This window comes from Colletotrichum phormii, assembly GCF_030913505.1.
Source record: "Colletotrichum phormii strain CBS 102054 chromosome Unknown BDP81scaffold_36, whole genome shotgun sequence".
In the NCBI taxonomy this organism is placed as follows: Eukaryota; Fungi; Ascomycota; class Sordariomycetes; order Glomerellales; family Glomerellaceae; genus Colletotrichum; species Colletotrichum phormii.
In genome coordinates, this window is record NW_026851478.1 from 265,224 (window position 1) to 289,644 (window position 24,421).

Sequence of the window (24,421 nt, forward strand, 5' to 3'; positions counted from 1 at the left end):
CAGCCAGACGTGCCAACAGCATGGCGAAGCAAGACGTTGCTCGACGATGCTACCCGCCACCTGAGCCCAACATGCACCGATGATACTCGAGCACCATTATGATCACCTTCAGCACGTCTTCCACAAACGCCACGGACCTGTCATCTGTAGTTCAGACCATCGTTGAGGCTCCACCAGCACAGGCCCCTACAACGTTATGCGGCACTTGGCATCGTCTCATCGCCTCCCAAAACAGGGGCTGGCCGGGGTTCAGACTAGCCCCCGAATAGCTTCATTGGCGTCTCTTTCTCTGTGTGTTCTCACCACCTGAACTTGCTTCTCAGGCTTCAGCTTCACACCTCTGTTTTGTGGCGTTGCTAGCTATTCAGTTCTTCCATCCCCAGATTCCACGGCACTTGCCATCACCCCCTTGTCTCGGTGACCATGTGGTTTCCCGCCTCTTGAGACCGGCCAGGAGTGGTCTTCATTCCCGGCCGAGAATTCCTCACCCCATCCCCGTCTCAAAATACGGTTATTTCACTAGCGTGAGGCTGTATTGGTCAGTGGTCTACTCCTACCGGTGCCATTGCACGCAACATGGATCTTGTTTGGGGCCAGTCCCGCCAAGTTGGCACTAGCTCGACGTACCCCGGCCAAGTCAACCTGTCTTTGGGACATCTGACAAGCTGTCTGGGGGTACATATCGATGACCTCCCGTCTGTCAACCCGTTTGGTGTTGACGGATGATCTCGAGTCTTCTAGGGCTGACGTCTCGTGGGAGTTTGTTTGCTTGCTTGCTTACCTTTCGTCTGTCTTTTTTTTTCTCTTCATATTGCCTTGACGGCACTTTACCTTCTTTTTTCGCCCAGGTGGCTTTGCTATTCTAATCTGGTTCTGTAGTCCAGAGGCAGATCCCTGGTGTTTTATTCTAATAATCATGTCTGAGCGATCTTGTCCCGTGTCTGGGTCCATGGGTGGTGGAAGATGTCCCGCAGGTGCACATAGGCAAACAGCGAATCGACGGGTTGGACCACGAGGTTGTTCGTTTTCAGGATATACTCAGCAAGGCGATCTTCATGCTGCTTTTGATGTAAGTCGGGTTCTCGACCATGGGTCTTATTCAAAACTGACACCATCAGATCCCACGGGGGGTAGACGTTGATGAGTGGCTGCGTGCCAGGTAAGGACCTTCTCAAATCTTTCACCGACAGGCTACTTACAAATTAAAGGGAGCGAAAGGCCATCAACGAAATCGTGTACTCGGATATTCCATCGGCGGATCACATTGCCCAAGTCAAGAACGTTGACACACTCGTTGCGGATGACAGAGACCTATTAGCCGTTGCATTGGGTGCGCCAGCTCGACAAGTCATCCTTCGAGCCGAGGGGGTAGGATCCCAAAGTGGATGGAAGGACGGATACCTCAGCGCCGAGTATGGGTTCAACGCACCCGACTCGAACGAAGCTGCCGGCGCTCTCGCCAACTGCCCTGGACGCGTCTGGTCCGATCTTTGCGAGAGGATGCCCGGTTGTGTCTCGCGAGGACGCGTCAGAGAGTCGGTCGCTGCTCTTCCCCTTGTCGAAGGAACCGAGGAATATGTCCCAGATCAAGCACTCTGGGCTGCTATCGTGGCTCTGGGCATGTTGTGCTCCATCTATCGATACGAAGACAAGAACGATGGGTACGACGGTGTCAGCATCAACTCGATCTCAACCAAGCCTCGCGTCGAAATGAGCAACGACCTCGGACCGGAACTCGTAGGGATCCCGAGGACTATCGGACTGCCTTACTGGCAGGTTTCACGACGTATGGGACGGGCTATTCCCCACCTTACCTTCTTCGACCAAGCGTCCTACAATATCAAAGTGCGCGACCCGACTTCTGTCTACCCATATGTTGGCCGCTTCGACAATACCGATCTTCGGTGGCCCATGTTTGGAGAGCGCACCGAGATTGCTTTCTTGAAGGGCTGTGCTGACACTTCGGGTAAGTTCTACTGCCACCACGATGAGACTCTAGACACTGACCTGATATGCTCGCAGCATCCTTCCAACACGGCCCTGATGCCATCGCTGCTTGCCAGGAGCACGTCATGAACCGAAACAACGAGGGCCTGTTGAGGGAGATGATCAGACTCAAAGAAATTCTCGAAAGAATGCCCAACGCCTTCCACTCCATCTCAACCAACCCCAACTCGGGCGACAACTACGTCTCGGCGGCCGAGTGGGTACGATGGGGCAAGTTTTCCGCGCCGCTGTCCAAGAGATGCCCAGCCGCTTCCGGTCTTCAATTCCCGCCGTATCTTCTCATGGACGCCTTCCTTGGCCGTAAGAAGTACGATTCCTTCCTCGGCAACGAGGGTTTGCACCTACGCGCGTGGCTGCCGTCCAACTTGCGAGCTTTCATTGCCTCTGTCGAGTACCACTATCGGATTCCAGAGTACGTCAGGGAGTCTGGCGACCCACGGCTCATGGGCGTCTTTGACGGAATCATCGAGGCGTACACGGGTGAGCGAGGTTTCATGGGCACGCATAGGTACAAGGTGTTTGGTATCCTGGAAGTGGCCTCCAAGACTGGCCGAACGGAAACGAATGGTGCCTCTGGCGCCTTTGATGATTCAGGAAGGCCATGGGAGGAAGTGCACCGCCAATTCTCGGACGCCATGAAGGAACGCTTGGAGCCCTATCGCGGAAACATTCCCGTCGAACCCCATGAGATGCGCGGAACCTTTGAGGAGTGTCGGTACAAGTCACGTATCCTCTCTCGATCTTTTGTCGACTCAGACCATGATCGGTCAATCTCCATGGTCACGCTTGATCTACATAACACTGGCATCACTTTCCAGCCGGGCGACAGACTCGCGATCATGCCACTCAATAGCTGGGAGGAATGCGCCAAGGTAGCTGCTGCGCTCGGTTTGGACACGATGCTTGAAAGCTCCGTTCTTCTTGACCGCAAGTGGTCTCGATTCGCGGAACACTTGGAGACAGTCTCTAATCACGGCGTTGCGGGCACCTCCACAAAGACAAGGAAACTCATGGTCAAGGATATCCTCCGCCGAGGTCATTTGGCACCGCTGACCCAGGATCTCGTCCTCAAGATCCATGCCATGCTGAGAGCCTCGTCGAACACGGTGCTCCAGGTGCTGGCGACAGAGGAGTGGCCTGTCCGCGGATCACTAGGTGACCTTCTCCAAGCCGCTGTCATGGATACGCCGACGCACATCTGGGACCAAGCATTCGACCTCTCTAGCGACGTGGCGTGGCTCAGCGACCTCATCTCGGTCGAGATCCCGCGCACATACTCCATCTCCAACTACCCCGAGGAGCTACTCCCAAGCACCGTCGACCTCACAATCTCACGGGCCGAGTACAAGCTCTGCGCCACGTTTGCCGGAAAGTCTGACATCTCACGATCAGGGGTGAGCAGTGGCTACCTCAACCCGCCCGTAGGCTCACCAGACGACTTCATTGCCGACGAAGACGAATTGCTTGTCGGTATCTCCAGACCCATCGCCTTCCAACTACCTCTCGATGGCGCCGCGCCTTGCGCATTCTTTGCCGGCGGCAGTGGCATTGCCCCTTTTAGGAGCTTCTGGCAGGCTCGTGCTGGCCGCTCGGTCGGAAAGAACATGCTTTTCCTGGGTGTTCAGAACAGGGAGAAGTTTTGCTACGAGGATGAGCTCCGTCAATATGTCAACGCGGGGCTGATGGAGGTTCATCTCGCGTTTTCTCGTGATAGCCGCGGTCTTGCGTATGACCCCATCATGAGGGACCTCATTGGGCGCCGAACTGAGCCACGATACATCGATTCGCTCATCGCCGAGCAAGGGGCTAGCGTGTGTGACTTGGTCATGTCCAAGAAGCAAGGTGGCTTGGGAGGGTACCTGTACATCTGCGGCTCCGTTGATGTCTTTGACTCCGTCATGAACGGGCTGCGCAAGGCCATTTACAACCATCGGACGGCGACCATGGAGTCTACGGATCTCATCATCACCACTGCCTTTGCCGAGCGGCGGATTATGTTGGACGTCTTCATGACTCCGAAACCGCTTCCCTGTAATCGACCAACCATCCCACTCTCACAGCTGTCCGTTCATACGGGACACAGGCCTGGGGGAAGGATGTGGATTGCCGTCCACGGCAGCGTTTATGACGTGACGGACTTTTCCCCTATGCATCCGGGAGGCACTCTAATTATGATGTCGAATGCAGGCGTGGACTGCACAAAATCCTTTGACAATTTGGCGCACACGAACAATCCGGAGGTGGCCAGCCTGCTCACAAAGTACTTCATTGGCCATCTGACCCCCAAGCCCGAGTATCACGACTGCGAGGAGATCAGTGGTCTGTACGACATGTGGTCGGCGTACCTACGAACAACAGTCGAGACACTCGTCTCACAGCAATTTGAAATGGACGACATCCTCGGCTCGTCGAAGCTCTGGTTCCAGGGCAGCCTCATCAACATGCTGGGTGTGCGCATCTTCTACCAATACCAATCCCGCCTCCTCCAAGGAGGCTTCTCTGCCCTCTTTGGACCCAAATTCCAGGAACTCGTCCTCAAATTCTCCTTCATGATGGCCAACGCCGCATCCGTCGGATCCGATGCCAAACTCCCCGACATCCTCGGCATCATCGCCAGAGCAAAGACGTCCAACGACGCCGTCACGACCTCCAAGGAGGTCTCGCGCATCGGCCAATTCATCTGCGACAGCGAACCCGCCCGCCTCATGGAGCGCGGCATCATGGACTACGCCAACAAGTCGGTCCAGCTCGACATTGAGCTCCTCGAGGACATACGCGAGGAAGCCTGCCACGGCATGGACGCCTTCGACACGGTCATGAACCTCGAGTCCTCGTCCCAGTCCCAGCGCGTCATCGTCCTCTGCCAGTTCCTTATGCAGACCCTCGAGCGCATGGCCAAGCGCCTCGAAGTCTTCTACTCCAAGCTGGCACAGTGCTCCATCTACCACCCCGAACTCGAGCGGAACCCAGCCCGCACCCGCTGGGACCTCGTCAAGCGCCGCGTCCGCGACGGGTCCTTCTTCATCCTCACCCAGAGCACCGTCATCGGCGGCGTGCCGTCCTACAAGTCCTCCGCGGCCGTGGGCGAGACCGTGGTGTTTGACAATGTCCTCTCGCAGATCCAGCAGACGATCCGCAACGCGCCTCATATCCCCAGCCCGTCGGTGCAGCAGCAGCAGCAACAGCAGATAATGCACCTCAACGAACGCCACCGCGTGCGTACCGAAGCACCCCTCAATGGCGCCACGGCATTCGAATCCCACCAGAACAGCAACGCCCTGAACCGCATGTCCACCTTCATCGACAAGAACATGCGCGCCATCCGCCGCCTGAGCAAAATGCCCCCGATGCCCCTCAACATGACCTTTGAGCAAATGGTCGCCGCCAACCAGCCGCAGTTCCACGCCAACGGGGTCACAACACCTCCTTCGAGCCGCGGCTCAAGTCGCTCGCCCACCCGAGGCCGCCTCCCGTCCACAAACGCGCTTCATATCCGAGGCTTCACGCGCTCTCGCACGCCGTCGGTGGCAGAAGAGTCCATGAACCGCATCACCCTCAACCAGCGCGGCACAGCCAGCTCAGACGGCTCGCGGTCCGGCTCGTCGCTTTCGCATCACCAGTACGGTCATCACGGGCAGCAGGGTGCGATGCCGATGATGATGATGATGATGGGGCATCATGGGCACGGCGGAGGCGGCGGCGGCGGCGGCGGCATGCCTCACCACTTCCCGCCTACGCCAATTGCAACGCCGCCGCTTGATTCCAGCACGGCGATCCAATCCATGGTCAGCCGGCTTAACCTGAAGTCGAGGAGTGTTGCGGGGTCGTTGCCTGCGTCGCCGGCCTTGTCGCTGGACGAGAAGGGCCGGGTGGCGCGGATGTCTGCGCAGACGGCTGCTTCGGCGCATAACCCGCGGAATCGGTCGACGAGCACGCTGAGGTCGTTTAAGTTGAGGGAGTTGGTGGCGAATCAGGAGCAGACGAGGGTTGCGCCGACGTTTTAGTCTCGGGGGATGGTCTGGGGCGTGATGAGTGAGTTCATGTTTGTAGGGGTTTCTAGTTAGTAGCGCAGGCATGATATGTAGCATATTATCGAATTGCTTAATTGTAACTTAGATGATGACCCAAAGGGTTGATGACTGAAAGTGTTCAACTTGCCAATTGGGTAATCCGAACACACAGAACATATCTTGCTGTTTGGCTGTTGTCAATCACCTAAGGATATTGTACCGTCTGGGTGACTGAAGTTGTTCATCTCAGTGTTGGAAACATGCGAGAAAAGAACTTCTAGTTTCGTGCGGACATATGAAGTAATAAAGATATTTATTATTACTATTACTCACTACTCTATAAGGCAGTAAGATATTATGTCTGTCCCGGAATCGTCTATTATCTAACTAAGCTTATGATTATCGGTAAGGAGTAGGTCTAATATTCGTGGCGATTGTGAACTTACCTTATGCTCTATACATGCAAGTTTGTCCCGTACTATGACGGATTTTTTAATAAGCCTATTGAACAGGACTCATCACTTTGATAACGATTACTTGAAGTACCTTCACTAGATGAGAAGTCTAAGATATAATGACAAGCACAAAGCTTTTGTGTTATGTAGATAGCTGGCTACCGCTACATTATATGACTGTCAAGCTACCCAGACTTATAAGAGGAAACCTTTGTAGCACCACGACTGCCAACGGAGCGCTCACGTGAGACCAAAGCGGCTTGGCCACTGCTGGCATCACCCCCTAGCTCTTCGACGAGTCTCTGTATTGGAGCCATGCCTTCGCCGGCGGGGGTGACCTTATGTACGAAATTGTCACCTAAGTCTACTCCAAGTCGATACAGCTCTCGAAGAATTACGGACTGCCCTTCCTGGGCCCTCTTGAGATTGTTTGCATCTTTCTTCTCTTTCTCGTTGTGTTGGCGAAGGGCATCCTCAGTCAGTTGAGGCTGCTTGTCAGACTTCGATCGATATGTTAAGGACCTGGTGAGATGCTGGTCGGAGCAGCCGGAAGACTTGTCTCGGGAAGTATCCATGGAAGTCCTAAGGGAGAAGAGAACGTACGTTAGCTTAACTTGGAAAACAAAATCTTCCGAGTAACCAGGAGATGTCGACTGAATGAGGCTCAACCTATGTCGGTCAAGATGATATGGCATTTGCTAAACGCACCCACCCTTTGGCAGTTGGCTTGACTGGATCCGCAAATGGCAAAGACGGTATGCTTGGATCCTAAACGGCGCAGATGAAACCTGCACTCTGAATCGCAAAGTGAAGGAACAAAAAGAGATGATCATCCAAGACTTGAGTTGAGAGAGTGCTGAGGGGTGGGAGCAGCCTCCATCTTTGCTGGGAGGATCAAGGCATTTAATACTTGTGTCGAAGCGTGGAAGGTAAGAGTCAATGTGTGAGCTGCTACTGGAAAGTAACAATGAGCGTGCGGTATCTAAACGCTACAAAGCCTGGCTGTGCCTGTGTGATCATATTCTCGATGGAATGACCTGCAAAAGTCTCCTTCAGCAGTGGATGAATACTGACCACATGGGGACACTCGAGGCAGCCCAGCATTGACTGCAAGGGTTCATTTTGCAGCTTTGCGAAGAAAAAAGTGTGTAAAAGACAGATTTGCTACACAAATGACATTGGACCTGGTAGCCGTATTGAACGTGATGATACAGGGAGAAAAATGCAGTTTGCATGTGGCGTTTGAGCAGACCTGCAAAATGCAGTCATGTATACAGTATTGGTGACTGAATCCGGATACCAAATGCAAGACAGAAGTGACAAGCGCAGTTCTTTTGCAGTCTGAAAGATTTGCATATTGCATATTATAGCACGCTGAAAAGGAGGCTTAATGGACGGCATCCAACCTGGCATTCTCAGTTGGTTGCCTTACGGCCGGCGCTTGGCATGTTCGCACAGCAGTCTCCCTGGGTCTTCTCTCTCCTCTCTCCACTGCCTAATATTCCACCTACATGTGCTCACCAATGCACGTCAGATCCCAAATACTTGACACGACACGATCTACCTGGATTTCGGGCCTGATCTCTTCATTTTCGTGGTCCCCATTCTCTTAGTGGCGCTTTTGGGAGCACCTTCATTCCTCGGCCTAGGCCGTACCCTATCATTCATCTCACTGTCTATATCCATCACAAGCCCTCACGCGGCCCACTGCGGCAGCATTCATTCCCGATTGAGGAACATCTTTTGACTAATCGAGGGCGTCAATCAACCACGTATTTGCACATAATGACGAAAGATTGGGATCCTCTTCGCGATGAAATCCAGCAACTTTATCAGGTAGAAAATCGAAAGCTCATCGAGGTGATGCGCATCATCCAAGGCCGGCATGACTTCAAAGCTTCGTGAGTCGCAGGCACTTACCGTACTTTTGTTTCATTAACTCTGACCTCCCGGTATAGTGAAAGGTCGTACCGCACGCAAATGCGGAAATGGGGCTATATGAAGTACAGCACCGAAGGCTTTCCAAAACCGAATCGAAACTTGCATCCTTAAAGAAAGCGTCTGGGGTCAGCTTCGGCTGTCAAAGGGGTGAGAGCTGCTTCTGCTTTGCCTCTCGCTGCCGATTCATCTAACCCAAGGTAGGTCTTTGCTTGCTACACGTCGTCCGCCGAGCCTTAACACTTAACTGTCACTTAGGCGTCCACCTGCTGGGATGGTTCCGGGGCTCTTGCCGGGACCAGACGGCGCAAGCCCGTCATATATGAATGACGCTCATTCCTTGAACTTGGGGAACCATGTGTCTCAATCTTTTGAACACACCGCTGGACCAGACGCGGCATGGCCCGCCAATGCTGTTTTTCATCAGAGCACTAGTAATCGAAGAACGGACCTTCACCTTGCTGTGTTAGGACAGGATGAGCAACAGGTACAGCGATTGCTATTCGATGGATTCTGTGTCAAGGATGAAGACAACGTCAGCAACCAGCCTCTGCACTACGCGGTGGACGGAACATCAGAGAATATTGTCAGCCTCCTGATAAAGTATGGCGCAGATGTCAACGCAAAGGGCCAGCTCGGACGCTCTCCGCTTCATCTTGCTGTCTCTAAAGTGCATTTCACTCGTCATTTTCTGACTGCTGGCGCAGACACCAACCTCCAAGACGAAAATGGGGACACCCCTGTCCAACTTGCTGTACTAGACTTTGTGCAAAACAAGAGAGGCTACAGTACGCAACGGTCCTCGTCTGCACTCTACGCCATGATAGACGCGAAATGCGACCTCAACTTGAGCAACTTAGCAGGGATGACCCCCTTCCATGGCCTACTCGCTCGAAATCCAGCCAACGGTCGGGAAGACATCTCAGAAGGTCAGCTTCACTGTCTTTACAACGGAGCTAGTCCAACTCAACCTTATCCTGATGCGAGAACTCCTCTGCAGGTCCTTCTTTCATATGATCTCCAGACTAGCCCGGTTTGGACATGGGGACAAGCAGAATGCAACGTCATCAAGTTCTTAATCGAGAAAGGAGCCGATCCACAAACCAAGTTTCCCTCCGGAGAGACCTTAGTGTCGGTATATTTTGAAGCATTGATACGGCCATGGGGTCGATGGGAGCGCAGACCTAGTCCTAATCATGGATTAGGCAAGGCACTGTGCAAACATACTGACCTCATGCCATTTTCGGGCTCCGATGGGATGCTAAGAGGATCGCTACTGCATATACTGGCAAAAGTCTGTTTCAGTGACACCGTGTTTGGGACCTTCGACATCATTGCCTTCTTCAAGGCTGTTTTGCAAAGAGGGGCAGATCCAAACATACCAGACGAGGAAGGAAAGACGCCTTTGCTTCTATTATTCCCAACCAAGGGCAAAGTGTCAGAGACTGTTTTGAGGGCCAGAGAACTCATGATGAAACACGGAGGAAATCCTTTCATAGCAGACTCTTCTGGTAGGAGCCCTGTACGCGCAGCTTCAGAATTTCGACATTCTCGAAAAAGTGGTGACTGCGTGTATCATCTTTTGAAGTCCACACTCGACTTCAATGAGATCTCATTCGCTCCCAAGGAACGGGAATCGTCTGCAAGGGAATGTCGGTGGAACGACTGGGATTCGGCAGCGAGCACAAACGACTGGGACCAAGCCATGGAAATCATTAGAGACTCCAAGCCTACTAGTATATACCGCGATTCGGGGATGGACAACCTGAGGAAAGGGGCATGCATGGCTCTTGCAGAGGGGCACCTAAAGGTACTGGTCACAACACTTCAGAGTCCTGAGGAGACTCTGCAACGGAGGAAGCGCATCGCCCAAATCCTCCATGATTGTCAGTCATTAGACGTAATGATGGACATTCGGTATTATCATGAGCTAGTACGGCTTTCTCTCTAATACAATGTTCTATGAATTTGAGATTTATTTTGAGCAAACAACTTGACGCTATTGAGTATTGGACTAAATTCATAGACGTACTTTCGTTCTTATGAAAGGCCTTCCGAAATTTGATCGAGCAGCTTGCGCGGTATGCTTGCTCTTATTACAAAGAGCCCGTCTATTTTGACTAACTATACGGTTTGGCTATTTTGACTAACTACCTTATGTGCCACTATCTTATCGCAACACCTTTCTCACTAAACAGTTTGATTAGTGGAATAATGAAGGTGCGTTAATCACCCTTGATCGAAACTTGGTAATAATATTCAAGCCACAAGTGATGTCTGATAGCAGAATGAAGATGCAAGAGAAGGTCTCGACGGGCCCAAAGATCGTCCAAAGTGTGGCGAGTGCAATCGTGGCTGACGCACCAGACTGTGGCTGAGTCCTGCACTCCACACCACCACGTGCTAAATTAGGTAATAAAGGTACTTGAGTACTTGAATACCACCTCACTCCAAAGCCCCCGGTCCCGCGCCCAGGCCGACGAGCTGCACATCAATGATCACACACAACTTGGCTCCAATCATCTCCAATCAACTCACCAAGGAACGAAGGGACCCGGGCGAGTATGACATCGCCACCGCGAAAGCTCCTTCGTCCGCCAGTGTCCTTTCTCCCAGTTCCGTCTGCCAGCACTCTTGGGCTCAAGGCCAGTCCCACAGACAGGCCAAAAGAACCATGATATCACCCACCAGCTTGGCACGCACCTGTCTCGTCTCGCATTTCTACGCATACCACCACGCTGGCAGGGCCGCAGCATCGCCCTCTTCTCTCCCCATCGTGGACTCGTGCCCGTCTCAGCATGATTGCCAGACAAGGGCCACCCCCGGCCGACGGCGTCCATACCCCCCGACTGCCCGGTCCTCTCTGTGTTCTCTGCTCTTGTACAGAGCCACTTTCAATCACTCCCTCTGTTTCCATCTCGTGCCATCGTCCTGCCAGTCTGTCAGAAAGAAGGCTGGAGTTCTTCGGTCTCGCCATTCGTAACAATTGCAACGGGATATGTGAATCTTGCCCCAGCACGGCGTGTTCCGTTGAGTGGATTCGTGTAAGTGTCGGGTGTCACTTTACAGTGTACCTCCGCGTCCATCTGAACATCCAAACAGGGCTACGCGGTGCCTGCGTCTGGCCCAGCTTCGCTCGCATGCACAACAAGCACATGCACATGCGCGGCAGCGGGCAACTTGGACCAGCACTCGCGCCTTTTTGCCTCCTTCCCCTCTACTCTTCCCATCTGATCTTCCCGCGAAGAACCGGGGGTACAAGCGAAGGAAGCAAGCAATGGCGGTGCCCCCGGGTACGCCGGTACGAGTGTACCTACCTTACACACAGGCAACAGCTCTCTCGCCTTTGGTGGCCCGAAAACAAGGTTATTACGGCACCTCTCCTACCCTTTTACTTTTCTATTCGTGTCATTGGGCGCAGTGCGGATGGAGGAGGTGAGGTAGGCAGTGCCACCCATCACAGAGTTTGGATATAAGTCACCACCAGTCTGGCTGCTCCTTCGTCGTCGTCACCCGTCTCTTATTCACTTGCTTCTCGTTTCTTCTACTGGACGTCCCTTCCACGTCTCTCTCTTCAAACAGCCTTACCGTATACCTCCACCTCTCTTCCTCACTACGATACAAATCGGGAACCAAGCAGGAATGGACAAACCAACCCAACACCCCGCCCCCTCGGCCCCGACCAACGTCCCGACACCGGACCCGAATCCATCAGACAACTACATGGCCTCCGGCCCGCCCCCAGAATACCAACAACGCCAACACCAAAACATCAACCAGCAACCCACCGGCACCTCGATGCCAAAATACGGCGGCCCTTCTCCCAATAGCCCGCCACCCCAAAACTACGGAGGTTACGCCCCTCCGCAAAGCTACCCTCTCCAAGGCGGACCCCAAAACTTCCAGCCCTACGGCACCCCGCTGCCCTCCCTGGGCCCCCACCCGGCGCCGGTCGAGTGTCCCGAGTGTCACGCCCGCGGCGTCACGGCGGTGGAGCATACTTCGGGCGGCTTCACGCACTCGCTGGCTGCGATTGTGTGCTTTGTGAGCTGTTTGGGGTGTATACCTTATCTCTTTTCTTCGTTGAAGGATGCGAGGCATAAGTGTTCCAAGGTATGTTTTCTCTTCTGGTTGACATTGTGCAACTGATTGTGGGATTTGTCGACTAACACAGTACAGTGTGGCATTCCTTTGGCTACATACCATCGCAGCGGTAGGACCGAAGTCCATTGGCACCAGGCTTATAATGCCTAGGTCCCTGGGCAAGGCCGTATGAGCAGGGTATTGGATTAGGTGGATTCAGGGCAGCTATGGGCAGTCAGCCGCGCCAGCTTACGAGAAGTTTACTGAGGCTGTGGTTGACGAGCTGGAGCAGTACTCTTGGGTCGAGACAGTTTGATTATGCGAGGCGTATAGGATACCCATTCTACTTTTCTTTCTTTAGAACCGAATGCGCGCCTGGAGTGGCTGAATTATTCCTTGTTTGCAGCTTTCCGTGTGCTATCCTCACAAAATCCGCCATGCAAATATGCTTATTCCCTGGGTATCGTGCCCGAGGAGAATGACATTGGCAGGGGTACCGTTGACAGAGTTTTGTTTCTACGCAGTGTGTCTATACAGTGGATGGTGTAGCATCACATCAAACAACAGTCGGAAAGTCCTCACGCAACGCAGTGAGTAACCAATTTGAAAGCCCAGCGAGGACATGTTGCGGGTATCTATTCGATCATGTACAAGCTCCCCTAAAATCTATATCATCAGCGAAGGCATCACGTAATCGTCAGATCGTACGCCGTACTTTTGACCCCTTTTGACGCCTGCCTGCCTGCCTCCGGTTTGCCCATGCTTCTCGTGTGAATCGTTACGCCATGATCCTGTATTTGCTTCCGTCGCGGTCCACTAGGCGACTCGGCATCCTATGCGTTTCGCCCCGCGACGCGAGTCGGCCCCGGCAATCGTCGCGACGTTGTCTTGTAGTGTCGTCTGCCATATGTCATCTGTCGTCGAATGTCCTCATTGTGAGGACGCTGCTTAGTTGGCGAATATGCGCACGTTCAGGTCGACACTTCCTGTTGCGATGACGCAGCGTATTGAGACGTCCTGGGGCTTCGCTGCCGTTTTGCTCGGTGTTCCGTTGGCGCCATTGGCACCGTCGCCATTGGTAGCCGCCTCTCGTGCAATGCCTGGAGCCCAGCGCAGACAGGAAACAAAATGGCTATGAAGTTCGTTCAGAACTTTGACACACTTGCCCTCTTGCGCCAGATCCCAGCACCGCAGAGTCCTGTCGTCGGATACACTGAGCAAGTACTTCCCGCCGGGATGGAAGACCAGCGCGCGTACCCAGTTATCGTGTCCCGTAAGAGTCTTGATGCAGTTTCCACGCGCGTCCCATAACCTGATTACCTTGTCACGGCTGCCAGTTGCCATAAACTCAGCCGTGTTCGTTGCGGGGGGGGCCTTCTTTAGGCCAGCCAATGATGCCAAATGACTGTAAGCCGTTGGCGGTGCGAGCGTGCAGCATTCCACATTGTGCTCGTGGCCGATCAATGTTGACTTGATTTCGGGGTTTGAGCCGCTGATATCCCAGAGACGGCCGGTCTGATCGTCTCCTGCTGACAAGAGGTAGCGTCCATCCGGCGATGGGCAGACGTCTCGTACCCAGTCCGCATGCCCTCGCAGTGTCTTGACGCAGTAACCCGTCGACACATCCCAGATCCGCAATGTCTTATCGCGACTCGCCGACACGAGAAGATTTCCTGTGGCACCTGCGGCCCCCGAAGGAATGAATCGGACCGCACTGACGCTGTGGTCGTGGCCGGGCAACGTCCGGATGTTCTTGTACTCGTCTGAGGGGTCCCATAGCTTGATCGTCAGATCGCTCGAGCATGACGCGAGCAGGGTAGCGCCTCGGGGGCCTCCAAAGTCGACGTCCAAAACTGCCCTTGTATGCCCCTTGATCGTCCTCTCGAGTTCGCCCAGCTCCCAGTCCCAGATCTTGATTGTGTAGTCTTCTGAACCTGAGGCGAGCGACGAAAACACAGGGTGAAATGCTACACAGGTAACCGGATTGCGGTGGGATTGCAGGGTGTGTCGGGCGGGGAGGCGTGGCAGCCAGCTGGTAGGGTCTTGATTTCGTCGGGATAGTGAGGTTGGTGTCGCATTATCGAGTTCTGATTGAAGAGATGCACTTCGAGTCTCGAGTTCCATGATCTAGCGAGAATAGTATCGGTCAGAGGCGCTGGAAGCCAAACATCCGAGGCCAGGGGACGAGACGAACCTTTTTCTGCAACCGTACTACACTTGTCCATTTCTTCTCCAGCAATCCCTCGTATTTCTTCGAGGTGGCAGCATCGAAAGAGTCGCCAATCTGCAATTCTTCCCTGAGGGCATTTGCGGCATTGGGGAGGTTGCTCGATGAGAGGTACGCGATAATGGCCTTGTGCCTGTCACGATCGGGTCAGTATGGCGCATCCGTGGTCACCCTTTGGGCGGAGAGGAGGAAACCTACAGCTCCTCTGCTTGCCGAGGGGTGAGGATTTGGCTCATCCTGGCAGACGGTGGAAGCTACGTAAGTAACGGATTGTTTGCAGGCAGTTATAAAGTTGAGAAGCCCTGGTGGCACGAAAGGGCGCACAAGAGCAGATGGAAACGAAAGAGGTGTCGTTGGGTGGTTTGTTATCGAGGTGCGTCTGCAAGGCGGTGCTCGGGGCTCCGTCTGTTGGTGGTGGTGGTGGTGGTGGTATCGCAGCAACCGCGATGGGCGCGCCACGTGCAGTCGTAGGTGGCAGAAGCTGGCTGGAGGGAAAGACGAGGCTGATGAAAGTTGGAGGCGGTCGGAGAGGCCAGGAACTGGTAGCCTTGTTAATCGGATATTTTATTGCAGCGGCGGGAAGATGCAGAGGTCAAGTCAGGGTCGAATTGGCGGGGACCAGGGCCAAGTGGCAGATACTCGCGGAGTTGTAAAGGCGGTGTCGGTGTTGTTGGTGTCAAAGCTCTCGATATTCTTTGGTTGTGCTAGGGTGGCTCCTCTCTTTCTTTCCTTCGTGTGTATTTTCAGTCAGGGGTTGGGCTCCCAGGCGTTGGGCAGCATATCTATGTGTGTTATAACCGTAGATTGCAGGATTGAATCGAGGCTCTGGAGGAGTAGTTGGATTTGTCCAGAAGCATGCACTTTTTTTCTGGAGGAGAGACAAGATGTCCAAGAATGCGAGACGAGGGGTGCAAGTGCAAGGCTCGGGCAAAAGGTGACGCTTGAAGGTGGGCAGGAGCCGGAAAGGCAAAATGTTTCATGTGCTCCGGGCTGCGTTGGCTGCGTAGGGAACACCCTGAAGAATTGGTGGGAGATGCGGCGGTGCGTAAGGTGCGAAGAGGGTGCTGTACCTAAGCCACGGCACTGGCGGGGGATCCTCCGATATGGGAGTCCCAGATATTCCCGCCTGTATTCGTAACGGACCCTGGGGAAACTTCTTCGACGGCGATGAGTGCTCAATGCTTGGTGGCACTGGCAGAGGGAAAAGACAGGAGAAAAGAGGTCAACCCTGTTTGGTGGGGTGGGATGAAATGTGGCTGGTGCAATGCATCAAGGATGAAGTTCCCAGTCATGTGTCGCTTAAGTAAGGCTGCTTGGACAGAGGTGGTGTGGCTGGTGCAGACCGGGCTGAGAGCCACTTCTGCCAGCTGGCAGACAATGGAGGGATGAAGAAGGGTGTCTTGTCCCTCTTTCCCCCAATGACATCACAGTCTTGGACCGTTTCTATGGCAATAGACAGGGCATTGATTGGCTCGAGATTCTTCAGCATCAACATCATACATGTGGTGCAGCCACTCTTGCAGTTGCACAAGTTAACCAGCCGATTTTGGCATTTCGGAAGAAGAGACAGTTGCAGCATTATCCGTCAAAGGTCTGACTATCTGCCCGGAGATCACTAAGCCTCAGGATGGAAAGGCCTGGTTCATGCCATAATCTGCCATCCTTAAATGAGTGGATATGTTAGAGTGGCTTACAACGGCCATTAATGCGTAAAGTGAGCAAGCGCATCTTGGAGCCAGGAAGACGAGAAGAAAAAAGAAAGCAATTTGTTTAAATGGCTGGCCCCTGGGCTTCATGACTAAGGCTCAGAGGGACAAGGTGAACAGCGAATGTCCCGCTCTCTATGTTATCTGATTTTATCGATTGGTAGAAGATCCCACATCATCATGTGACCCGTGTTGACCCGGGATACCAGCGACCCAATCATATTCATGCCCAACTGCCCGATGCGCGCCTAGCTGCTGTGTTCCCCCCTCCACCCACACAAACACGTCAGGCCAGGAACAGGGAGAAAAGGCACCCAATGCGATCGCCCACCGACCCTGAGCCTTGAGGTGAACCCCCATCCAAGCACAGCTCAAGACTGAACCGCCTGCTGGGCCCGTCCCCTCCGCCCTTGTCCCGACAACCAAAATTCCCTGTGCTCCTCCGCCCAGGACAAACCAGAGAAACCCCAGCCGTACTTCGTACACATTCCACACCTCCAACCCTCAGACTGACGACGTTGGCTTTGTACCTTCACCTGCAACATCCACGCTACGGGAACTACCTCTAGTCTCCTTTCTCTCTCCAGACTCAAAGTCCTGATTTGACTTCCTTCAGTCCCGCCCGGTCCCTTGTTTCCACGAGAACCACCACCGCACATACCTCAGATATCTCTCTCTCTCTCTCTCTCTCTCTCACTACTCCTACCCTCCTAGGAACCTTCTTTGCAATCTTGAATACCTCAAAGGATACCTCGACTGCTCGCACCTAGCTCTCCCACTGCCAGGTACCGATCCCACATTGGCTTGACGACCAACAAGTCTTTGGCTACTGCGACAACCTCACCTGATCCGCTCCAGCTCGACCATCATTCTGTAAGTCTTGCCAGTCTTCTTGCGCCCATATCACCCCAGACATCGCCAGTCACTGCGCCTGCAGCTGCCGGCAGCCTGCATACCGTTGCGTCCTGCAGCAGCTCGTCCTCCTTCCTCAATATGGACCGTCATCTCAAACACACTCGTTCCCTCTCGAGGCTAATTAAACGTGTAGCTAGCTTCAGAAAGCCAGACATCCACGACAAGGAGAACTACTCTCCCGATCCAGCTCCTCCTCCTCCTCCTCCTCCTCTTACAACAACCCCTCCACCATCCAAACCGGTTCCTTCTACACCCCGCCAGCAAGCCTCCATTCCGATGGCTGAAGAAGAAGACTTTAGCTCCCTTCCCCTCCAGGATAGGTTCACCCACAAGGTATGAAGTTACGCATCCATCCGCTGCGCCGTGTATGATGCGCTGACGCGCCGCAGGTTTGGAAAGTAAGAAAGCAGGCCTACGAAGACGCCGCAAAGGCCTTCTCTGCTACTGCCGACGAGTACGACAATGCCTTCAGACCCTTCCTCTCCGACTCGGGCCTTTGGAAAGGTGCCGTCGCCGACTCCAACGTTGCCGCCCAGCAAGATGGTCTGGCGGCCTACTGCGCCTTTCTCAAATTTGGCGGAAAGGAACACTGCACAAGGACGCGTGGAACTACGATAGGACCGATTTGCGAAAAAGGTCTGCCGTCAACACGTGCCGCCGCCAAGGAGTCATCTCTCGAAGCCCTTCTCCTGCTCGTCGAGCTCGACGTTGCCGCCCCAGTCATCGAGGAGATCATCCCGGCTCTTTCCAACAAGCAACCCAAGGTTGTCGCCGCAGCTATTACCGCCCTGACCGCAATCTACCACAACTTCGGATGCAAGACTGTCGACCCCAAGCCCGTGTTGAAGGTCCTTCCCAAGGCATTTGGACATGCCGACAAGAATGTCCGTGCTGCCGCGACGAACCTTGCAGTCGAGTTCTACCGATGGCTACGCGAAGCAATGAAGCCCATGTTCTGGGGCGACTTGAAATCCACCCAGCAGACCGATCTTGAGGCGCAGTTTGAAAAGATCAAAGCCGAGCCAGCCCCGAAGCAGGAACGATTCTTGCGCTCGCAACAAGCCGCCATGGCGCGAGCACCTCCACCCGGAGCCGACGACGAGTACGATGACGGTGGAGACTACGCCGAGGAACCCGCCGAGATGGACGCTTTCGACCTGGCGGAGCCCCAGGACGTCTTTGGCAAGATTCCCGCCAACTTTAACGAAGCCTTGGCCTCGTCCAAGTGGAAGGAAAGAAAAGAAGCAGTGGAGGGTCTCTACGCGGCAATCAACGTGCCAAGAATAAAGGACGGCGACTTCAACGAGATCAACCGCGGGCTGGCAAAATGCATGAAGGACGCCAACGTTGCTGTCGTGACTCAGGCCGCGCAGTGTATCGAGGTCCTGGCCAAGGGATTAAAACAAGGCTACGCGAAACACCGCACTACTGTCATGCAACCCATCATGGAGCGCTTGAAAGAGAAGAAGGCCACCGTGGCGGATGCTCTCGGCGCCGCGCTTGACCAAGTCTTCCTGGCGACAAGTCTCACTGATTGTCTCGAAGATATCAACACCTACCTTGTCCACAAGAACCCACAGATCAAGGAAGGCACCATGAAGTTCTTGATTCGTTGCCTGAGAACGACACGCGACGTGCCGAGCAAGTCAGAGATTGCCTCCATTGTCGAGGCAGGCAAAAAGCTGCTGACCGAGTCCAGCGAAGGTCTTCGTTCAGGCGGTGCCGAGATTCTGGGCACAGTCATGAAAATCATTGGCGAGCGCGGCATGGGTCCGCACATGGAAGGCCTAGACGATATCCGCAAGACCAAGATCAAGGAGTTTTTCGAGACGGCTGAAGTCAAGGCCAAGGAGAAGCCGAAGCCTCCCCCACCAGCTGCGAAGGCACCGCCTCCGAAGAGGGTCGTTGGAGGAAAGAAGCCCCTGGGTATGAAGAGACCGGCCATGCCAGCAGCAAGCGCACCGCCGCCCGCCGATCCGGAACCCCTCTCCCCACAAGCTTCATCTCGTCCCAAACCCGCAGGCACCAAGATGGGCATGCCGAAGCCGTCTGGTTTGGCAGGCCTCAAATCAAAGCGCCCTCTCGGTGCACCAGCTGCCGGTTCTCCCCGACGCCCTGCTGCCGCGCCGATTATGCCTGACGATGACGAACCTGCTCCTCCCCCACCCCAGCCTCGCATCGGCCTCGGCAGAGGTGGTCTTGCGGGACGATCGCTAGCAAAGCCTGTTGCCGCCCCTGTTCAGATGCCCCCTGCGTCGCCGCCCCCATCCAGTGGACTCACGGTAATGGAGCGGGCCGAGCTCGAAGAACTCCGATCAGCAAATGAGCGCCTTACACGCCAAGTCGAGGAAATGCGGCATGAAAGGAGCAAGTACATGTCCGAGATTCAAGAGTTGAAGAACCAGAACGCAGGTCTCATCGAAGATCACACCCGCGATGTCCTCAGCATCAAGGCCAAGGAGACGCAGTTGGTTCGCGCAAGAAGCGATGCAGAGGCCACGGAGTCAACGAATGATCGCCTCAGACGGGAGCTTGACCGCCTTAAGAGAGCGCTCAACCACGCCGAGGCCCTGAACTCAAGGACGGGCATGGGCAGTCCCGGTAAGATAGCAGCTTCTTCTACTACCTTGGTTCGCGACCGTGTACTAATTCGCTCGCAGGTCTTGCTTCGCCTACACATGATGACGCTGGTATCTACCGCGACGCCTCATACGGTTCATCATCTGCTCGACACAACCGTGTTAGTTACGCCAGCAACATGTCCGAGGAGAAGGAGAATGGAGACCATCACTACCCTCGCTCAAAGGCACTGAGTCCCGAACTTAGGTATACGGGCAGTGCATCTTCCGGACGCGGCAGCCCTGCTAGAGGCTACAGGAGCTCTGCGGCCACCCCTGTTGATGACATACCAGCACCCTCGTACTCGTCTGGCGGCGGCGGTGGAGGCGGCGGCATGAACTCGAACAGCAACGGTGTGGAAAGCTGGAAGCGTGCAGCTGAAGTGACCAGTCAACTGAAAGCCAGGATTGAACAAATGAAGGTTAGTAGTCCCCTTGATATGTTGTCATCTATCCTTCATCACTAACAATTCTTAGGCGAAACAAGGTTTTGCCCGTCCTTGAGCTCAACTACCGAACCACCCGGTGCCAGATGGCCCGCTGGATACTGACGTGAACATGAAGAGGGGTTTGGTTTGGGGTTCGTAATGGTCACGGTTCAAAGGAGGGATCCCGCGTGTTCTTAGTTGCATATCACTGGCGTCGGAAGCATACCCCATACCTCATCTCCGGCCTGCAGTTGGAACAGGCAATATCCGTCTGTATGAGTTATGCATTTTCACCTCTTGTATCGGCTCGCTTGTATAACCTCAAGGGGCGCGAGTGTACTTAATTAACGATGATTATGAATAAGAGTCTGCGATACCAATCACCACGAAGAAATGAGGGCCTGATATAGTGGCTTTGCGAACACGTTGTCGTTGTTTTTGATTTGACAATGACACTATCAATTGTACCTAGCTAACCAAGGTAAGGATTGTAACAGCGGGAGTTGAATAGAAACCAGCCGCCCGCTTTCATCCATTTCTTTCCCACCCAATTCTCCGATAGGCCAAACTGAATTCAAATAAATGCAAGCCGCTAGACCTCCAATTTCAAAATCATACGAATAACCGCTGTCCAGCCCCTAGTCAAACGAAGAAGCAAAGAATATTGCGCAGTGTGTTTGTGTGTGTGTGTTGTGTGTTATATTTAACGCCGTGGCGGCAAGGGCGCAGCCGCCCTTGCGGCCGACCTCCCGAAGGGTAGGTATATGGCGTGGAGAGCCGTTGCCCTATAACTATTGCTAGATACAGTTCAAATCGTCCTCCAAATCGTGCCTTATGGCTACTATGCGTTCTATCTGTCCCTGGTTCCCGCTGGTGCCCCAGTTCCATTCTTGAATTTTGCGGCTTAAGGCCGGATATGTCTGGAGAGGGCGGCCTGCCGAAATAGGCCCCTCGTACATGTTCTGATTTGTACAAGACCATTCCTGCCCCAGTACTTGGTTGACGACGTGTACTCGCCGCATATCCACTTTTTCTTGGTCGGAGGGTGTGGATATGAGAAAACCCTGGCGAGGGCCCGGAAAGGGTCCTAGGCCCCGCATTGGGACCTGCCCTACCCTTCCCACAGGTAGTTAAAGCAGTTGCCGGCGGCTGGAATCGAACCAGCGACCTCTGGGCTCCAGAGGCCTTGCCAGGTGTATGCCACTACACCACGCCGGCATATTGCGCAGTGGCCGACACCCTCAAGTCGAGACTCACTTCAACCCAGCTCGATTATCCCAACCCAGCTCCTCAAGCCGAGCAGCAACCTCAGAATCGAATATGCCGAAACCATCCGCCAGTACTGTAATCCATCATGAATTTCGGAATGTACTTTGGTTTCGGTTCCACATCCTACACATCCTCATCCCCCTTTCTCGTCTCCCTCTGCACCCCCTCCACCTTGCCACTCTTCCCACTACTCATCGTATGCACCTCAGGCCTCATGATATGAACATTCACCTCCACCGGATCAACCTGGATATGCGAGCGTTTGTTTTTGGCGATAGTAATCCGCCCATCTTCTTCTTCAAGTAGCACGTCTCGGCGTTTAGTGAGGAGAGACGAGGTAGAATGTGACGACGACTGGATTCTGTTGATGACGCGGACGGGATCGACGCGTAGGGCCGAGAGGTCGACGTTGTCTACGCCGATTTTGCCCGTGTGGATGCCGAGGTCTTGGACGGGGACGGGGGGCAGGTCAGGGGTTGGGGCGAAGACTTTGTTGTCTTTTGCGGTTGGGAGGGCGAGGGTTGTTTGGAGTAGGAGGAGGGCGAAGAGAGATGTTGTGGGGTGCATGGTTTTGTTTAGTCTTGTGGTGTTCTTTTCGAGTGATTGTTGTGACACGATGGCTTCAATATTCAGAGTCGAGTGACTGACACGGTTTCTCAGTGTCAAGTGAGAGTGGTGGGGGAGTTCCCAGAGCCCGGGGACTTATACCACCCACCGAAGGCGAAAAGAAGCTTTTCTCCATGATTCCACCAGCGCATCAAAGTTGGGATCGGGAAAAGAGGGGATCGCAAGAAACAGACCAAACAATCGTTGCACCTGTGCGGTGCGGGCGTGACGCGTGTGTACGTGCGGGCCTTAACGGTGTCAAGTGTCATCGACTGCCATCGCTGCCAGTCTGACACCTTCTTCTGGATGCAGGCTCGGGGAAAGTTTATCGATAAGTCTCTGGCAGGCATAGTGGAAGAACGGGGGGCCGTGGGCTGAAGAGAGGGGTTTGCGAAAGGTTCTTACCGGTTGCCTATGGATTTGGGTGAGGTCGTCGTGTGGAGGGAACATCAGACCAACTTTCACACTCATGGGTTAGTTTCGGAGCATTGAGCGTGTTGGAAGGTTTTGGAAGTCGGGGGGGTTCCCTTACTTGAGCTTTCGGTGGACTGCTTGACTGTGTCATTGTGTGAGGAGGGGGAGCTTTGACGTTGGAAAGTCCGGATGAGAAAGCTTGGCTCGGGATGCCGAGAGGGGACGCCGGGTTTACGGCTCCGCCTGACGCGGGCGTTGGGTTGAGAGCCGACGTTGACTTGTTATTCTACTCTACCGAGTTAGTTGTACTTGACCAAGCTTTCTTCTTGTGATAATTGATCTTCATCTCTGGCTAAGAATTTCACCTTTCTTTTGTCGTCACGACGCAACTCTGGCGCAACTTCGGCTATTGGGTCGGCTGATTGGACTTCTCAAGTCAATCAACACAGTCTTCACCGAATCTTGAAAGAAATTGCATTCAAAAAGTACATAAAAGATCCCCTTCCACTAAACTCAACTCCCGGACAATGCGAGCTGGTTGCTCAGAGGTTCCTGGTGATGTGTTTACACTTGTAGCAGTAGCCCATGAGGTGGTTCTCCCGAGTTCATTGCAGTTTAAACAGAGGCACAGCCGAGAAAAATGTCAGTTCAACAGAAGCAAGAGTTATCAAAAGTGTGAATTCTATCACGTCCGTATGTGTTCGCGACCCTCGAAGGCTGAGGTGTGGCGGAGCGGTTGCTGTTGGAAGTAAAATCGCTTTTTGCAAATCACCACGAGGCTTTTTCCACAGATGTGGTTCGCCAGTATGCAGTCTTCAAGGCGCCCGACTAGGCGGTCTACTTGCCTCAGCATAATGAGTCAGTAATGGCTGTCCGCCAAATTGACCAAAAGGCTGACCTGCAGGTCTGGCTTGTTATCTTGCCAGGGGTAAGCGCGTCTAAGCCTCCATCTCCCCTGGCGCCAGGCACAACCAACAAGGATGATACGATGCTGAGAGACTTGGAAACTGCACATGCGAGTCGGCAGTCTCGACCCCCAGAAGTAGTTTCGCCGGGGTGCTTTTCTTCATGTAAACTTTAGCGACTAGTATCTCTAATGCGGGTATCCCATGACAGCATCACTTCTTCCAAAATTCTTCCTCTAGAGTCGCTCCCGTCTCTTTCAGATATCCTCTGTCAATTAGAGAAACCAAAATGGCCGACCCTCTCAGCATCGTTGGCTCGGTTGCTGGATTGTCGGCCACGGCGGTCAAAGTGTACAACACCACCTCCAATTTCATCTCCAGCGCCATCGATGCCCCCGAGTCGGCGATGCAAATGTTTCAAATCATTGAAGAGACGAAGATGACTCTGTCTTCTGTCCACAAGTTGCTTCACTCCCTCGACACCTTCCCCAGTTCCCGCAAAAACATGATCCAGCTCGACCACCTTTCGATCGTCATCACGCACTCGGTCCTGACCCTTTCAAAACTTGAATCTATCGTCTGCCAGCAGGATGGTTGCGGTCCCGGATGAAATGGGCGCTGTGGCACGAAAAGAAGATCCTAGCTCTTCTTCCTCGGTTGGAGTCTCAGAAGTCAACATTGGCTGTAATGGTCACAATTCTCAAGAGGTGAGTAGTAGACAATCAAAGGTACCAGGTATTCTGAAACTGATTCATCATGCCATAGCGAGACCCAAGAAGAAGCGGTTCGCTCTCAAGCTACTATGTTGGCCAAAGTGGACGAAATTCTTGAGCAAAATCG

At 53.8% G+C, this 24,421-nt stretch overlaps 9 protein-coding genes and 1 non-coding gene across 10 annotated transcripts; 6 read left to right on the forward strand and 4 right to left on the reverse strand.

Annotated features, from left to right (window-relative positions):
* Window positions 1-1,055: 1,055 nt before the first annotated feature.
* On the forward strand, window positions 1,056-6,011 carry BDP81DRAFT_400353 (sulfite reductase flavoprotein alpha-component; the record flags this gene model as incomplete). Its single annotated transcript, XM_060588679.1, has 3 exons — window positions 1,056-1,069; window positions 1,209-1,966; window positions 2,023-6,011. The coding sequence occupies 3 exons, from the start codon at window positions 1,056-1,058 to the stop codon at window positions 6,009-6,011; spliced, it is 4,761 nt and encodes a 1,586-aa protein (XP_060438383.1).
* Window positions 6,012-10,994: 4,983 nt separating this feature from the next.
* BDP81DRAFT_152812 (uncharacterized protein) lies at window positions 10,995-11,969 on the forward strand. Its single transcript, XM_060581918.1, has one exon. The coding sequence runs from the start codon at window positions 11,209-11,211 to the stop codon at window positions 11,884-11,886; it is 678 nt and encodes a 225-aa protein (XP_060438384.1). The 5' UTR covers window positions 10,995-11,208; the 3' UTR covers window positions 11,887-11,969.
* Window positions 11,970-13,053, forward strand: BDP81DRAFT_152813 (LITAF-like zinc ribbon domain-containing protein). Its single transcript, XM_060581919.1, has 2 exons — window positions 11,970-12,523; window positions 12,590-13,053. The coding sequence occupies exons 1-2, from the start codon at window positions 12,053-12,055 to the stop codon at window positions 12,662-12,664; spliced, it is 546 nt and encodes a 181-aa protein (XP_060438385.1). The 5' UTR covers window positions 11,970-12,052; the 3' UTR covers window positions 12,665-13,053.
* A 388-nt stretch (window positions 13,054-13,441) lies between these two features.
* Window positions 13,442-14,956, reverse strand: BDP81DRAFT_400355 (WD domain-containing protein; the record flags this gene model as incomplete). The annotated part of the gene is made up of 3 exons (XM_060588680.1): window positions 13,442-14,620; window positions 14,688-14,853; window positions 14,919-14,956. 3 exons carry the CDS (start codon window positions 14,954-14,956, stop codon window positions 13,442-13,444), a joined length of 1,383 nt encoding a protein of 460 aa, XP_060438386.1.
* Window positions 14,957-15,097: 141 nt separating this feature from the next.
* BDP81DRAFT_441611 (uncharacterized protein) lies at window positions 15,098-15,884 on the forward strand. Its single transcript, XM_060591609.1, has one exon. The coding sequence runs from the start codon at window positions 15,304-15,306 to the stop codon at window positions 15,856-15,858; it is 555 nt and encodes a 184-aa protein (XP_060438387.1). The 5' UTR covers window positions 15,098-15,303; the 3' UTR covers window positions 15,859-15,884.
* Window positions 15,885-17,264: 1,380 nt separating this feature from the next.
* Window positions 17,265-20,788, forward strand: BDP81DRAFT_152831 (armadillo-type protein). Its single transcript, XM_060581920.1, has 5 exons — window positions 17,265-17,299; window positions 17,475-17,674; window positions 17,731-19,942; window positions 20,002-20,381; window positions 20,437-20,788. The coding sequence occupies exons 2-5, from the start codon at window positions 17,618-17,620 to the stop codon at window positions 20,461-20,463; spliced, it is 2,676 nt and encodes an 891-aa protein (XP_060438388.1). The 5' UTR covers window positions 17,265-17,299; window positions 17,475-17,617; the 3' UTR covers window positions 20,464-20,788.
* Window positions 20,789-21,527: 739 nt separating this feature from the next.
* BDP81DRAFT_t363 lies at window positions 21,528-21,605 on the reverse strand. The gene has a single exon. It is a non-coding gene; the product is annotated as a tRNA-Gln (tRNA).
* A 174-nt stretch (window positions 21,606-21,779) lies between these two features.
* On the reverse strand, window positions 21,780-22,223 carry BDP81DRAFT_400357 (uncharacterized protein; the record flags this gene model as incomplete). Its single annotated transcript, XM_060588681.1, has 1 exon — window positions 21,780-22,223. The coding sequence occupies one exon, from the start codon at window positions 22,221-22,223 to the stop codon at window positions 21,780-21,782; it is 444 nt and encodes a 147-aa protein (XP_060438389.1).
* Window positions 22,224-22,276: 53 nt separating this feature from the next.
* On the reverse strand, window positions 22,277-22,748 carry BDP81DRAFT_152840 (uncharacterized protein). Its single transcript, XM_060581921.1, has one exon. The coding sequence runs from the start codon at window positions 22,610-22,612 to the stop codon at window positions 22,319-22,321; it is 294 nt and encodes a 97-aa protein (XP_060438390.1). The 5' UTR covers window positions 22,613-22,748; the 3' UTR covers window positions 22,277-22,318.
* Window positions 22,749-23,870: 1,122 nt separating this feature from the next.
* BDP81DRAFT_411414 (uncharacterized protein) lies at window positions 23,871-24,258 on the forward strand (the record flags this gene model as incomplete). The annotated part of the gene is made up of 1 exon (XM_060589161.1): window positions 23,871-24,258. One exon carries the CDS (start codon window positions 23,871-23,873, stop codon window positions 24,189-24,191), a length of 321 nt encoding a protein of 106 aa, XP_060438391.1. The 3' UTR covers window positions 24,192-24,258.
* Between the last annotated feature and the right edge of the window lie 163 nt (window positions 24,259-24,421).

What these genes read in the sequence shown, in the direction of transcription:
- BDP81DRAFT_441611 (XM_060591609.1), top strand. Translation starts at nt 15,304, where the DNA reads ATGCAGAGGTCAAGTCAGGGTCGAATTGGCGGGGACCAGGGCCAAGTG.
- BDP81DRAFT_152840 (XM_060581921.1), bottom strand. Translation starts at nt 22,612, where the DNA reads ATGCCTGCCAGAGACTTATCGATAAACTTTCCCCGAGCCTGCATCCAG.
- BDP81DRAFT_152813 (XM_060581919.1), top strand. Translation starts at nt 12,053, where the DNA reads ATGGACAAACCAACCCAACACCCCGCCCCCTCGGCCCCGACCAACGTC. An exon ending in CGAGGCATAAGTGTTCCAAG is followed by an intron (nt 12,524 to 12,589) that starts GTATGTTTTCTC and finishes AACACAGTACAG; the next exon opens with TGTGGCATTCCTTTGGCTAC.
- BDP81DRAFT_152831 (XM_060581920.1), top strand. Translation starts at nt 17,618, where the DNA reads ATGGCTGAAGAAGAAGACTTTAGCTCCCTTCCCCTCCAGGATAGGTTC. An exon ending in GACGGGCATGGGCAGTCCCG is followed by an intron (nt 19,943 to 20,001) that starts GTAAGATAGCAG and finishes ATTCGCTCGCAG; the next exon opens with GTCTTGCTTCGCCTACACAT. An exon ending in CCAGGATTGAACAAATGAAG is followed by an intron (nt 20,382 to 20,436) that starts GTTAGTAGTCCC and finishes AACAATTCTTAG; the next exon opens with GCGAAACAAGGTTTTGCCCG.
- BDP81DRAFT_152812 (XM_060581918.1), top strand. Translation starts at nt 11,209, where the DNA reads ATGATTGCCAGACAAGGGCCACCCCCGGCCGACGGCGTCCATACCCCC.